Genomic DNA, 15676 nt, shown 5'->3' on the forward strand with positions numbered 1-15676 from the left:
TTAAATGGCAGGCACTGCTTTTCCTGAATAGGAGAACTCCTGACTGTTACAGAACTTAGGGATATATTTGAGTAAGTTTAATATGATTGTGAGCTTTGATTCCTGTCCTGTGGAAAATGAGGGAAGTTTGCCATTAGGTGTATTAGGAGCTTCGTGCTTGTATGATGAATGCCTATTTGAACAGCTAGATTATTGTGGTGTAAAAATGTTTAATTCAACTGTTCTAGTACCTCTTCAAAGTGGCAAAAAAGGCGTTATTTTGGTACGTCAGTCATGAGCTTAAAGTAAGAGATAGATGTTTCCTCTCTCACTGTAGATTTTCCATGTACAATTTATTATAACCACTGATGTACAACTCACTGCAGCAATGTGTCTTATATCATGCTCTTGTTTTTCAGGAGAGCAGTTATTAATGGCTGGAGAAGTCTTTACCATCAGACCCTTGCAGTTATATGCTGTCACTCAACAGTTGCTACAGGGGAAGCCTACATGTGCTAACGGAGATGCCAAAACAGATCTGGGTCATATTCTAGATTTCACCTGTAGGCTCAAGTATTTAAAGGTGAGCTGTACATGCACAAATACTGGAGACATTACTCATACCAGACTTTGACATGATTCTTAGCAAACATTTGTAGTCTAGTGTGAATATACAATAACTTTACTGATAATAACCCCATGCAGACATTTAGAATATGTTAAATATGCTTGTTCTACCAACTTTGAATATGTATCTTGTTCTCTAACAAAGATGCTGTCTGGTATGGTCTTTTCAGAAGTGGTCTCTGTAGTTATGTAGTCACAGAATCTTAGTGGGTACTGGACTTAGTGGTAGGTAGGACCAGGTAGATAAGAGTTACTCTCTCAACACTACATTTTTTGTAGATGCTTGTTAGGCCAGTGTATCTTTTCAGAATTTTTGGCCCTTCTGTATGCTTCTGACTCCTTTCAGTGTTTGTAAGATGCAGATAAGACCAGGTAAAAACCTTTGGTTTCTCCCAAAATTATATTCACAGGATACATTAGTGAAATGCCTGTCTTTTTTGATGCTGCTTTAAAAGTAATTTCATTAGACGTGTACCAATGGAGTGCTATATTTTTTCCAAACCCATCTTGTCTACTTCATCCCATGTAGTGGAACTGAGGGCAGGGGCAGGTCTGTCTTTAAAAAAAAAAAAAAAAAAAAAGTGCTTCAGAGAAGTTGTTTCTAGGGAAAGTGGCTCTGCCATGTTAAGCTCAGAATGAAACCTTGGTCAGTTTTGCCTGTGGTATCTTCCCTGTGTTACAAAATGCAAACACAAGGTGGCAGTTCAAGTTCAATGCTCTATTTCTGCAGTTAGCAGTTGCAAGTAAATTTTTTTCTGAAGAGTGGAGCCTGCAAGTTCAGGAATCAATCCATACTTGAAGCATTGTTTGCATTCCAAGATACTTTTTGTTGATACTGCCTGTGTAAGACCTTCTGAAATGAGATAAATTGGATTATGTGCACTAACTCCGTTCTTAATTGTTGATGACCAGGTCACTGGAGCAGGGGGATCTTTTGGAACCAGTAACATTCAGGAGCATCTCTTGCCTTTTGATCTGTCAATTTTTAAATCACTTCATCAAATAGAGGTATGACTGAGATACTGCTTGCATGATTTTATACTCTGTGAATGCAATGTCCGCTGCATATCTCCTAATATCAGTAACTGTATACTTAGACTTGGTGCTAGAACTGAGTGCAGTCTTTAGATGGAATCTTTCATTTGAGATGATTTTTTTCACAAGTAATGGAAATAAGGATGACAAATATAAATGTTTAGACTAGGTTGCACTGTGTCTTCAAAAAGAATGATTTCCAGCATATACACAAATATAAAATAGTGGCTTTCCATTATCTTGAATATCTAATAACTGAATTATAATGGAATCTCTTGTTGCACACTGCTGTTTATTTGGAAAACACCAACTATGTGTGAAAATGTCCTGACAAGCAAGTTGTCAGTGGAAGTACATTTTAGGCTGTATTGCTTCTTGCTTGATAATTTGCAATTTTTTTTTTAGTGGTCTGCTTCTAATGCAAATGATGGAGTTTTCAGTAGAAGTTGCTTAATGAGTATTTTATAAAACACTTTCCAGACCACTTCAAATTTTTCTAGAGAAAGAATATCCAGTTTTGTCCTGCTGTGGCACATGATCTGTACTGTGTCCCCACTCTTGGTGGGTATAGTACCTTTTCTAGTACATGACCACTCTTGTGCTGCATTGATAGAAGAGACTTCCAGTTGGTTAAGAACTGAAGTGGATTCTTCAAGTCAGTGATTTATTGATATTTTAAAGTGGGAAAGAAACTAGAGGAGGCTGAAGAGTGGGATAGGGTCTAATATCTGCAGAGAGGCTACTGCACAATAGCACCTGTCTGTCTTTTTCCTGTGGATGTGGATAATTTCTTGTGTAACTTTGCTTAATATGGAATTTTCCTTATTCTTGGAGACTTACAACTCTAAGCTCGTGAAAAGTTTGGGTTGATTGGCATCAGACTGACATTTTCACCCAGTAGTAAACACCATTCAAAAATAAACAGTGGTACTCTGGGAATTATTTCTTTCAAGGCTGGCAAAGCTCTGTTTCTGTTCACTGTGTTTTCCCTGATATGCCACCAAATTTGCCACTTCTGTTGGCAACCACATTGTGCAACCATCTACGAAGTCGTACCTGGTTGCTGGGCAGAAGCCACCAGACCTTTGATGCTGTGCCAGCTTCAGCTACAGATAAAAAAGACTTTGTAATCTTAGACTTGGTCTGTATAATTAGCTTGCTAGTATATTAAATACTTGGTGTAGTATCCTCACTCCCTGGTAAGCCCCACTTCTCATATATACAGCAGAGAACATACAATACCTTAATTAGTGTCTACAGGAAGAGCCATAGTTTGAGGCACCTCTTTTGTAACAGTAAAATACTGTGCCCTGTAAAGTGCCTGGGTAGCTTCACCTTGAAGGATACAGAGGGTGTATAGAAGGTCGATGGACAAGAAGCTTAGCTCAAATAAATATTTGAATTTCACATTTCTAAAGTTGTCTCTAATTTCTTGCTTTAGTAAATGTTGGTTTTCCCGGCCTGATGATCTCCTGTTTGTGTTATCAGGAGAAGGTTTTAATGGAGTGCCATATCTACTTTCAAAATTGGTAACAGTAGAGAACCTGATATTGAAGCTTTTAGGTGCCTCTTCCATGACTCATTTGTTTGTTCTAGCATTTCTGATTTTGTAACAAACTAAAATTTTCTTCTAAAATAGATACATCATTGTGGGGGAAAGCTTATAAAAGGGCTGACTTCATCGAAACACACACTAGCCACAATGAGTGTTCGCTTCTCGGCAACATCAATGAAGGTAAGCATGAGTTCCTAATTCTGGTGTGTATTTAAAGCCCATGCAGAAGTAGTGTGTGGGTTGTGGGAATAACCATTTGGAGTCCATGTGCTTTCTATGTTTGCTGCAGGTTCAGCTTTTAAAACCACGGAACTTGAAAGAATTGTCTAACCTTTCAAAATCTCAACTTTTAACACATGGAGGGAATGTTTACAGGTGTTTTCTTCAGAGGGACTTTTGTGGTGGTTTTATGAGAGTGCATGCTTATTAATCATGCAGAACTGAATGCTCACCTCTTGTTCTTTTCTGTGCTTTGATTTGGCAAGGGATAATCTAGCAGCATAATTTTCAGTCCTTATTGTTCCTTGCATTCTCCAATTTGGATCGTCTACTAATGCTGGCATTCCCTCCCTGAAGATCCAAAATAATTCCTGACCTAATCAACTGGTATTTTAAGACCTATAACTTTAATCTAGATGATTATAAAGCTTAGAAGCCTTCCCTACTTCAGGCTTTGCTAGACCATTTTCAGAATGGTTAGTTTTCATTGCAGACGTAAACATTTTACTGTGCTCATCTTAAACAGGAAATCCTGGTGCCAGAGGCCTCAGAGTTTGATCAGTGGGAGCCAGAGGGTGCATCTTCAAGTTGTCCAGTGACTGCAGTTATTCCAACTTGGAGAACTTTAACAACTTTGGATATGAGTCACAATAACATCTCTCAAATTGATGATTCAGTGGTAAGAAATTTCTCGTTTTTGGAAAAAAAAAAACAAAACATGACTGGTCTTCTGTGGCACATTACAGAGCAAGGATTTAGCATTTGCTTTACGTGTATGTAGCTTCTTTCAGTTGCACCTACTGTTATTTAATGCTGATTTAGCTACCCTAGTTAATGCTCAGGAAAATTTCATTTAATAATTTATTTACTTTGCTAAAGAAAATCTTACCATTCTGAGCTCAGTGAGCAACACTTGAATGAGTACTGAGTTTCCTTATTTTTACTGTTTGCATTGGCATCGGGCACTTAAAGTTTTAAAACAAAACACCTCTTGGGCTCAACTTGTGTTATCAGGGCTGAAGCTTCCTACTTCCTACATATTTAAACTTGTGGTTTGCTGGTAGCCTTCTTAACACCAAAACAGTATAAAGAGCATGGAAGTGGTGTGAAGTATGTTTTGACGGTCCCTTAATTTTAAGTTTCATAAATCAGCTGTTAAGTTAAAAAAAAAAAAAGTTTTCATTAGAAGAGTGTCAAATATGAGCTTAGCTTTTTTTACTTTTACTACTCCTGTGAAGTAGGAAATGGTTATATCTGTAACTTAACTAGAGGTCATGGACCAGGAGTGCAGTTTACTTATTCAAGATTTTTGCGATTTTTATTTTTTAGATTTTTCATAAGAGCCAGTTTCAACTCTTTTCTTGCACTGTGCCATAACCAGTGCTTTTGGAAAACAAAAGCTGAGAGACAGGCTGTCTGTGTGATGATAGCTTTCTTTTTCCTTGTCATCTGACAGTAAAGGAAGACTGGTCTGATTCATAAGCTAAAATGCATTTTAGCAAGGCATTTTTTATCTTGTAGAAACTAATTCCGAAGATTGAATTCCTGGACTTGAGTCACAATGGAGTGTCACTAGTAGAAAACTTACAGGTAAATGATACTTTTGATGGTCAGTTTTTCTTTTCAGGCTGCTTGGGACTTTAGAGCACAGAATTATTTAATTCAGAATTCTGTTGCTCATTTTTTTATGGAAGATAATTTAAGTCCAAATTGCTTATCCTTCATAACATCCAATTGTGCTTTTAGTGGTGCATTTTTTACTTGCTCTGGATACCTTCGTTTCTTTACCAGTATTGACACACAATATTAGTTCTTTACATTCACTGCCAGCTTTATCTCTGTGTCCAAAATGCAATGGACGGGGGGTTCCCTCTTTACAAGTCTTAAGACTGTCCAGCATGAGCAAGCCATAATGCAGTGTCTCTGATATTGTTTATTTTTAATGTGTTGGTGTAACATGGATTTCCTGTGCTTTTATAGCATCTTTATAACCTTGTTCACCTGGACTTATCCTACAACAAGCTTACATCACTAGAAGGTGTTCACACAAAACTGGGAAACATCAAAACTCTGAATTTAGCAGGAAATCAGTTGGAAAGGCTGTCTGGTCTTAACAAACTCTACTCACTAGTCAACTTGGATCTCAGCAACAACACAATAGAACAGGTAACTTGTTTTTTTCAGTGTTATACTGAACTGTGCTTTGGAACACAAAAAATGTCTTTTAGTGGGGGGAAAATGCAAATAAGTGGAGCTGTAATGACCTTTTTCCTGTTACTGCATGTATGTAACTTATGCAAGAAATTATTTGTATTTTTCATTCATGTGATTCGTATTCATGCATCTATTCGTAATCTTTCAGATTGATGAAGTAAAAAATATAGGAAGCCTCCCATGCTTAGAGAAGGTCATCTTATCCAGCAATCCACTGAGCATCATCCCCGATTACCGGACCAAAGTACTTGCTCAGTTTGGGGACAGGGCCTCAGAGGTAGGTGACAATGTACCTCTTCGTTAAAAGCTGACACCGGAACAAATCTTAAAGCCTGGTGTGGAAAGTGGTGTGAATGTTCCAAAAGCTTTTCTTGTGTGTGTTTTTTGGTGTGTGTTAGGAAAGGTCTTTGGAGGATCCTGCACTACTACTGCACTACTACTGCAACTTTACCCTATCTTTGTTGGATTCAAAAATAGTATGTTAATATTGAGCAGTTGCGCTTAGGAGGGTGTTGATGCAGCTTAGTAACTCTTTCTGAGTTTGTTAAATCCTTGTCACCTTTGAGCAAGGTCAAATGTGATAAAATGTTTTGCCTGTAAGGTTAGTAAGATGCACATAGTTTACATTAAGCTTATTGTTGATTATTGTAAGAAAATAAATTAGAGCTGCTTCACTTTCCAATATTTAGGTATTTTTTCATTATTTTCAGGTGTGTTTGGATAACATTGTTACCACAGAAAAGGAACTAGACACTGTGGAAGTACTGAAAGCTATTCAAAAAGCAAAGGAAGTAAAGTACAAACTGAGTAACTCTGATAAAAAGGTGAGCTTGGTGCTGAGAGGAATAGAATGTGCTGCTTTATGACACTGTAAGCTTATAAGAAGACTTCTACGAATTAGGTCTAAGTGGAATTCGTTTATCTTTCCTTCAGCTTTTGAGTTTTTATACTTTGCTCATGCTTTTATGTGGTTATGGACTTTTAATATTGTCTCTTTCCTATTTACATGTAGTTTTCAGTGCAATTTCAATAATTATCAGATTTATCACTTATCACAAAACTATCACTTTTTGTGCTGGCTTGGGAGAGAGAAATGGGAGGAAAAGACAGGATGACTTAATGGTGTGCACAGAGAATACGCAGTTGACCATAAGTTGTATCACATCTTATACAAGTAGAGAGATTGCAGGGGTGTAATCTTACTGCTTGTGCTGATGAGTACTCAAATGACTTTCCCAAATGTTGTTCTTGTGGATATTAAACAGTGGTGAAGGATGAAGGATCTGAATGCTCCTTGAATTCTCACATGTCTGCATGCTGTGTAGCTAGTCAATCTTGTTTTGGTATTAAAAATCATTAATAGAACCTGTTCTGTCCTTGCAGTGTAGAAATTCTGGTGTGTTTTTTTTTTTTCTGCTATGGTTTATGAAAATCAATGTTGACTTTGTCAGAAAGTACAGTGATCAAAATGACTTTATGAATTCTTAGTGAAACTCCACTAAGAATGTGAAAACAAACCAGTGGATGTGACAGGAGGTGGAAAAAAGCTGGCACTAACTTTCCTTTTACTAAAATTGAAAAAGCTTATGTAGGCTTATTTTTAGTTCAGGATCTAATGTCCTGTATACTTAGTTTTTTCTTTAATCACTGCATACTTTCTTTATTAGATCAGTGAGGACTCCAGGCTCACTGCTGCCAGCTCCAAATCAAACTGTTCTTCTCTTACTGTTCGTCCTTCCTCTCCCTCTCTGCCTCGTCCTGTCAGCTCCAGCCAAGGTAATCATGTATGTATCGTGCTGCTGGGCTGAGCCTCTTGGTTCTGCTTTTTTAAGCTGCATTGATATACATGAATATGATGTGCATGGATATAGGTCTTAAAACAAAACGAAGCAGAAAGACTCGGCTGTGTTGTCTTAAAAGTTGGAAGCTGTGTGTGAATCAGCAAATCTGACCTGTTGTTCACAGGAGTGCTAGTTAACTATACAGAAAGTGTGGGCACAGGACTTCTAACTGCATCACCCTGCATAAACCACCTGCAGAGAGGATTACAGATCTTGTCTCAGTTTAGATGCATATCCTAGCTTCTTAATGGAAAACTGACATGTATAGACATGTAAAATTGCTTATCTATCTGTTCTTGCTCTGCAAAATGTGAGCTGAAGTGGCATTATTTATTTGCAAGAGCTTCATTTCAGTCAAAGTTGGGGGAAGATAGTAAAAGGAGATGGCAGGGAATAGCAAAAGGAAGACAGTTGTGGGATCAGTGTTCATGGTGAGCCTGTGGTTTCAGCACATCCATAGTGCTGCAGCACCTGCTAAGCTTACCTGAAAATTATTTTTGTCTATTTCAAAAAAGAGTGCCTGTTGCATTAGGACCTTAGAAGAATGGCCAAGTGTCTTTTGCAGAAGCCCATGACTTCTAACTGGGAAGACTTTGGGGGTCTTTTGCATGGTTGACAACTTTAAAGTGCAGCAAGACATGAATAGTGGGAGAAGAGTTAGTTAAAAGAGAAGGGAATATATTCTCAGTAAGTGTCTCAACAGATGCTTGCTTTTTCCTATAATTCTGTTGGATTGATGAGTGGGAGAGAACCATGCCTGAAAAGCCTGGTCTTTGGAGGGAAAAAAAATAATTGCTGTGATTTCTACAGTCAGTTTTTTAGTTCATTCTAAAAAAAAAAATAAATTATTTTGACAACATCTCATTTAAGGACAAATAATTTGAAATAAATATTGTTTTAGTTGCTACTTATGTACTTAATTTGCCTTTGTAACTATTCTAGACAACTTCGTTCATCTGCAGATAAGGTGCTGACAGCTTTTCCAAAATGTGTGCAAAAAGTGTTTAGCTTTCTTTGCATATATTGAAGTCACCTGCAGTTGGTCTAGATGATCACTGAAGGTCCCTTCCAAATGAACTATTCTATTCAATGCTCGCTTTAAAGTATTAAGTATTTAAATTAGAGGACTGAGACCGTTCGACTATGTAATGACCTGCAGTTTTACACAGAACTAGCTGTAAAAATGTATGCTAGCAACAACTGTAACTTTCAAAGTTATTGGTCCATAGTTCTGTTCTACTATGGTAAATATTTAAGAGCAAATGAATCTAGGGGGAGAAAAACAACGGGTCTTCCTTCCCAAAGTACTTGAATTTTTTAGAAAGATTGGTGTAAGATATAATGTTTAGTTACTGTAGTATTTTTTGATGAGGTTCCTTTAGTAAAATCGTAGGGAAGATTGCTTAAGGGGTAGGAAAATAAAAGAGGACTAAGGCAAGCTGTTTTCATCTTCAGTAACAGGAATTTTTATTATTTAGCTATCGAGGGTTGTTTTCAAAACTGACTTTGATAAATCTATTTAAGAATTTTGAAATATGCTGGGCAATTAGTTTTACTGTTAGACCTTAAATCATGAATAATGGAATTAATTTCCTGATATGCTATTTCTATGAATTGTTTTCTCTGCAGTTTTTCTACACACCATCTGTTTCCGTAACATATTATTCAAATTAAATGTCACTGGCAAATGGCTTATGGAAAAAGATGAAATATTTATATAGGAAACAGAAAACCAAAAATAATGTCATGTTCTGTTTTTCCTGTCAATACGAATTTCCTTATTGCTAATGCAGTGTTTTGTTCAAGTAATAAATACCTTCTGTGTTTCCTCTGACTATGAGAAGGTTTGATGTAATCTGCTAAATTTGACTATCAGTCCAGAAAGGTACATGCAGGAGTTCTTATGCTCAGGCTAGAAAAACATGCACTCTAATTCTGTTGGTTTCATTTGCTTATTTATGTATTTGAACTGGCTGGCTCAGTGGTAATACTGAAAATGGATTCTCTGTGTTGCTTCAGTGCAAGTATCACAGGCAAAAAATGTCAAATGTCCACAAGAATGTTCCCATATATCTGCTCGTAAGTTTTATTGATACACAGCTTTGAACCCTTCAGAAAGATTTTGAATAAGGTGGGCTAATTTTCTTGAGTGGTGTTTGAGGGGCCAGGTATGTCTGACTTTCTGAACAATTGACGCAGTTAACTGTGCTTGTTCACCTGAAGCCTGTGGAAACTTGAAAGAATGCTGAAAAGTTGCCAGAGTGCTTTGCTGCTGGTTTTGCCAGCCAAGCGATAGTTTGTTAAAAGTAAGGGTTACTGTTAGAAAAATTGACAACTTCTGTTAAAACAAAGGGTGATTCTTACACCAGAAGTTGAGATTTAAACTGTTAGTTTGAAAAAGGAATTTCATCCATTTTAATGCAACTTTCAATACAGTTAAGGGCTTGTCTGCAATTCAACTAAGATTCTACCTGCTTCTCTTTTGTCTTGGCTCATTTAGCTTTAATGATTTATCATCAGACTTCGATTGTACAGTTTTTATTCCACTTGTCTGGCAGATAGACATCAATTTTGGTTTTACTGCAGTAGTTTTAAGAGCAGTTTCTATTTGTTCTAGAAATAATTTGTGAAGAAACAGTCCTAGCTAACAGTTCTTTGCAATCCAGTGGATTGACTCCTACAGACCATACAGTTCCCCAGAGATGCTTTGAAATACCAGATTCCAGATGTAAAAATCAGGTAATTGCAGTTCTTATGTTTGTTTTATGGTATTTTGAAAAGCTTTTTTGCAGGCTTTCCTGATCTTAAACTTTGGTTATCAGAGTAATCTGTAGCACAGCTATATGGATTTCTTTTTTCAGAGTTGCTATAATGTAAAAAGGAGGTGGGCCTAAACAGTGTGAAGTTGCTGGTCCACCTTATAAATTAAATGTATAATCACACTTTACAAGATTTGCAGAGAATTGGTGTCACTGTCATGACTTTAGCATGTTGACCCAGTATTAGTATCATGTTAATGTTTAGTATCCACTTGCTCTGTGCAAGACTTACCTTGTGCAAGACAATATCACCTTGCAGAAGGAGATTTTCTTGCTAGTCTTGTTAGTATTGCTGGAGAATCTTCTCCATAGGTAATGGCCTTAATTTGTCTCCTTCAAACTCCTGCTGTTGTTGATAGCTCTTGAATTACATTTTCATTTGTTGTAACTATTAGAAGTATTCATATGCGTGGCTTCAGGGAAAGAGACAGTAAGACTTTGGGGGTAGTGTTTTCCTTTGTCACCAATGTCGTTGGTCTTTAAGTTCCTTTACCTTTTTTCCTCACTTCATAGTACTTGAGTATATATTTGTAGTGTGCTACAGTAATCTATGGGCCTAAGGTTGGATCCGTTCTCAAGTCGTTAACGGTCCATTCTTTTCTTACCTTATTGAATATCTAACCTAAAGTAAACAAGGCAGTGTGTTAGGATCCTCAAAGGAGATCTGTTCAGCTGATGTGAGTACAACAATCAGGACTTCACAGAGTTGTTTTAAAAAGCTGTTGCTAATGTTAGTTTCGCTCTTCATGTGTGCTGAAGACTGGCAGCGGCCATAAGTAATTGGTAGCTTCCTGATGTTTTCTTCTCTTCCGTAGGCACCTGCCTCTCTATTAGACTCATGTGAAGAGTATGGAAGAGGTGGTCATACGTGGTAAGCTAGATATAAAAGTTCTGGTTTATATCCTTGTTAGCTTTTGGATAACAGCAGTAGATATGGCATTCTTAAAACTTGGCCTGTAGGGCTGAACTATTTTTCATTGTGTGCTGTATCTGTTTTTGAACCAAAAGTGATTACATTATGTAAAGTGTTTTTAACCTTTGAACTCTGGAATGTATTTGGTAGTCTCAAAAATAGCAATGGCTGCATTGTAAAGTGCTTTAACTTGTATGGATATGCTTATACAAGGTGGGAAATAAAGGACGAGTAAGAATTTTAGTCCTTTCTATAAAATTGTACGTTACCAGCCTTAGAAACTAATGGCTTTGTGCAGTGCAAGGATGTTCTATAAATTACACTGACTTAACTGAAGTAGCATAGAGTAAGCCTCAAATTCTGATAAGCAGTGCCATGAAATGTAGATCATTGTAGCTGGTTTTAAACTTGCTTGTACTTACTGTGGCTTGTTGTCTCTTTTGAAGTTTGGATCATTCAGAGGAAGAACACTGTGCCGTGCCTGACCCCTGTAACACCATCATCTTGCCTTTCAATTGCATGTCATACACTGCCACAAACCAGGATTTTATCCAGCACCTTTCTGCCTTGATAGTTCAGACTGTGCAGAGATCACCCCACTCCTTTACAGAGAATAAAGGAAGCCCTCTGTGTGATTCCAGAACCACAGACAAAGAAGATGGGTATTTTGAAATGGGACTTCATGAAGGAGATCAGACTTTTGAGTTCAACACAACTTCAGATACTCAATCATCTGACAGCACAGCAGTGAAGAGCGTTGACATAGTCAAAATTCTCTGGAGTTTCTCTATTCACATTCATAAGGGGCTCAGGCAGTTTGCTTCCTGTTTGGTTTTGACTGATGATTTGCTAGCTGTGTTTGAGATTCTTCCTCAGGAATTGAGAGGAAATTGCCAGCATATCCCCTCTGCCTTGAAATTAATGCTATGTTTTCCATATACTGATATAGCAGAATTTGGATTTTTCATGCCAGAAATCTGTTTAACACTGAAGCTGAAAAACAGCGATAACTGCTTGCTTGTTGTTTCAGACTCCCAGAATCTTCAAGATTTTTATTCCTGTTTGCACACGTGTTCTCAACGCTGCACATCAGTGTTACGAAGCTCCACAATATACTGTGGAAATGCAAACCTCCAAGAGTTTCTTTGTCAGCTTATGGAATTGAATTGCATTTCCTCAGAGGATGTGGAGATAAAAGGTTGCTTCCTAACATACCTTGTTTACGGGAACAAAACCAATGTTCAGAAAACTTTGCATCATCCAGAGCCAGCTGGCAATAACAAAAAATGGTCAAAAAATGATTTGTGTTCAGCACTTTATTCTTCAATGTACAAGTCTTCTGACCAGGGCCCCTGTGTGTTCCATCCCTGTTGGGTGTTTCTAACACCCCAGCATTTGTACATAGTCAAAGTGGATTTCAGTTTACTGCCAAGTAAATGGGTAGGCACAGAAGATTTGAGAAGTGTTCTTATGCTGAATAGGATACCATTAGCATCAGTTGTGCTACATCCGACTCACGTGTCTATTCAACAGAAGGGTTCATTTTTGGATGGGCATGTGCTGGAGTTGCTCATTGGATACAGATTTGTTACAGTGGTGTTTGTTCTACCTCATGAGAAATTCCACTTTCTAAGAATTTACAGTCTCTTAAGGACACTCCTGCAGGATGTTAAGACTATTGTTATTTTCAAAGCTTCAAACAAACCAGATGCTGCAAGAAATCACTCTTTGGATTCAAACAGACATGGTCAATCAGCAAGGTAACAATTCCCATAAAAGATTTATTGCATGGTATTGAAGGTAAGGTGGCGCTGCCACTGTTTGCAGTTGTTATTGTAGTTGGTTTGACTTGTAGACCACTTTGATTCTGCTGTTCTTTGGTATGCGTGACTGGCTATCCTGGAACACACCTGTCAACCTTTAAAGAAAAAATGTTCTGTGGTTATAATTTAAAATGTATTTTCTTATGGAAGGAATCTTTGTGTTTCAGGTGCTTGAAGGCTGATACCATAACAGATAGTGATGCTTAAGAGATCTCATTTAGAGTCACATTCATAAACTAAGAATAGAAGTTGCGTGTTCCCAGTTGTTGAATGACTAAGTATGAATTTTTGTTGGGGAGAGTTGTTTATTTCCTGAAATTTTGATGATGTTTTCTGGATTTGTCTCCTAGCTTTTGCAAGCCTCATCTGACTCTGTCATCTTTATATCCATCTGAATTTCTTATGCAGAAGATTACAGAAGATAACCAGGTTCCAATTCACCTACACGTTTCTGCATCTCTGCAGTATGTGGCTGGGCTGAAAGGAAATGCCCTAGTTGAATTTTTCCATGGCAACATTGCAGAGGTATTGCACCTAGCCTTGGTATATAAAAGTATGACTTGACCTTTCAGTATTAGACAATACTTAAAAAAAAAAAAAAAGTGAAAAACCTTGCCTGATCAAACTTGAAAAGCTTAGCTGAAGCAAACCTGGAAACATTTTGCTCAGAAACCTGTTTGTGCAACTTGCCTTTGAGGGCCCTACTGCAGTGATTGTGGTCCTGGCAGGCATATTTTGCCTTCAGGATCCTTGATGCAGAGCCAGAAAGTACACTAGTACGTCTTGAAAATGACCATTCCAAAAATGTTCCTATTTTTCTTTTAAAATGATAAAATGAAATAATCAACAGAGTGGAATTATCTCTTGTGTTGGTACCTAGCTACACTGTGTCCTGACATTTTGGGTAATACAGTTCATGAATACAAGACAGTATGTGCTTGGCTCTAGGGACTCCAAAAGCATGAGCAGATAAACCTGTAATTGAGAAATTAGGTTTATTGGCTGTGGGGAACATTAAGTTTAAAAGTACAGTTCTAACTTAAATCAGTGAGGTGGCATTTGAAGTGATAAATCACTGTGTTTCTAGTAAAAATGTCAATTGAAGAGCTTAGTAAGAAATAGATGCTTTTATTATTACCTTTTTTCTTTAAGTATTCTAAAGTAAGCACAATTTGTAAGTTGTACTTTTCTTTGCACTGGGAGAAGTTGATTTAAAAAAAAAAAAAAAGCAGGTGACTCATTTGAGAGCTCACAGCACTCATCAGGCTAGAAGCTGGAAGGATGCCTGGCTGGAACAGCATCTGTAGTGATGAGCTGTGCTTCCATCACTTCCATCCTTTCTTAAGGATCTTTAAATCCGAACTCGGAGTTGCATTGTGAAGGCTTGTTAGGCCTGAGGTGTGGGAGTCACTGCTCATCTGTTGGTAAAATTGTCTTTTTGTTTTAGAAAGCATCTTGTGCACTAATTGTTTCTTTTCTTTGTCAGAAAATAGGGAATAATTAGACCATGATAGAAAAATATTCTGTTACACAAAACCAAAGCATTTTCAGTAGACAGCTATTGTAGATGTGTTTAGCAGCTAAAGGTAAACTTCTGCTCTCACTATAGCACATTTGGATGCTTCAAATGTTTTGAAACTTTTTCTAGTAATCTAAAGCTGCCTCTGAGATGGTAAAGCTGTCTGAAAGGTCAAAGTGTGCAAGTGATTTGTGAAATACAATTTACGTTTTAGGTGGAAAATGAAGAGCTGAGGCATCTCATGTGGTCTTCAGTTCTGTTTTACAAAACTCCCAACGTGGAAGTGATGGCTTGTGTGCTTCTCTCAACAAAAGCTATTTACTTTCTGTTGGACGATTCTTTCATTCGTGCGGATGAGCATCAGTTAGGTAAGAGAGCTATTAATTTTGATCCTCTGGTAAGATTGAACTTAATCCCCATCTGTTTGTCTTGAGTTTAACTACCAGTTTTGGCTGATCTTCCTGGTTGAGGAAGAGTGGCACAATCCACCCTCTGCAAAGTGCTTGCATGGGGATTTTATCTTCAAAGCTGCAGGTTTGGGTTCTTGAGTCATGGCTGCTTGTCAGATAAACACTTTCATGTGCCATTGTGTCCATGCTTCCCTCTGATTATTATTTGATAATCCCCAGCATCACCTGGGTAGGTAAAGGCCATTTAAGAGAGCAGAATGGTAAGTGAAGAGAATGAAACAGTGTGCATTCAGTTCATATGAGTGATTTGTAAATATATCTGCGATGCAGTTCTTCAAGAAATAATGTTAACAAGGAGATACGGTGTTTGAGAAATCAACCAGTATTCCTGCCTACTTCTCAACTTCTTTTTTTTTTTTGTGTGATACATTTTCTGGATATAGAAATTATACTTATAGAAAGGAGTATCATCGTTCTTTTTCTTTTGACTTCATCATATCTTCAACAGATTTTTGGAATGAAGAACACTCAGATTGTGAAAACAACTCTTTCCACCTCTCTTGCTGCTTTGTGTTAAAACTTAATGATCTGCAGTCAGTAAATGTTGGCCTGTTTGACCAATACTTCAGAATTACTGGTGAGTACATCTTATGCTTTAATTTTTTTCAGATCAATATTATCTGTTTAGTCTTACTTCAGATGGATTCTTCTCTTGATTAGGG

General features: G+C 37.4%; 1 protein-coding gene across 2 annotated transcripts in view; it reads left to right on the forward strand.

Moving 5' to 3' along the window:
• NISCH (nischarin) overlaps window positions 1-15676 on the forward strand; it is a 28909-nt gene that overhangs the window by 9840 nt on the left and 3393 nt on the right. The window contains exons 5-19 of one of the 2 annotated variants that reach the window (XM_032193795.1): window positions 399-562; window positions 1519-1614; window positions 3281-3376; window positions 3942-4094; window positions 4937-5005; window positions 5396-5581; window positions 5778-5906; window positions 6340-6453; window positions 7297-7405; window positions 10088-10209; window positions 11105-11160; window positions 11649-12962; window positions 13376-13550; window positions 14759-14912; window positions 15463-15591. In XM_032193795.1, coding sequence (XP_032049686.1) covers window positions 399-562; window positions 1519-1614; window positions 3281-3376; window positions 3942-4094; window positions 4937-5005; window positions 5396-5581; window positions 5778-5906; window positions 6340-6453; window positions 7297-7405; window positions 10088-10209; window positions 11105-11160; window positions 11649-12962; window positions 13376-13550; window positions 14759-14912; window positions 15463-15591 — 3066 coding nt within the window. Of the gene's footprint in view, window positions 1-398; window positions 563-1518; window positions 1615-3280; window positions 3377-3941; window positions 4095-4936; window positions 5006-5395; window positions 5582-5777; window positions 5907-6339; window positions 6454-7296; window positions 7414-10087; window positions 10210-11104; window positions 11161-11648; window positions 12963-13375; window positions 13551-14758; window positions 14913-15462; window positions 15592-15676 lie in introns of those variants that run through there. The other variant, XM_032193796.1, reaches the window with a different exon arrangement.

Source organism: Aythya fuligula, chromosome 10 (genome assembly GCF_009819795.1).
Source record: "Aythya fuligula isolate bAytFul2 chromosome 10, bAytFul2.pri, whole genome shotgun sequence".
Taxonomy (NCBI): domain Eukaryota; kingdom Metazoa; phylum Chordata; class Aves; order Anseriformes; family Anatidae; genus Aythya; species Aythya fuligula.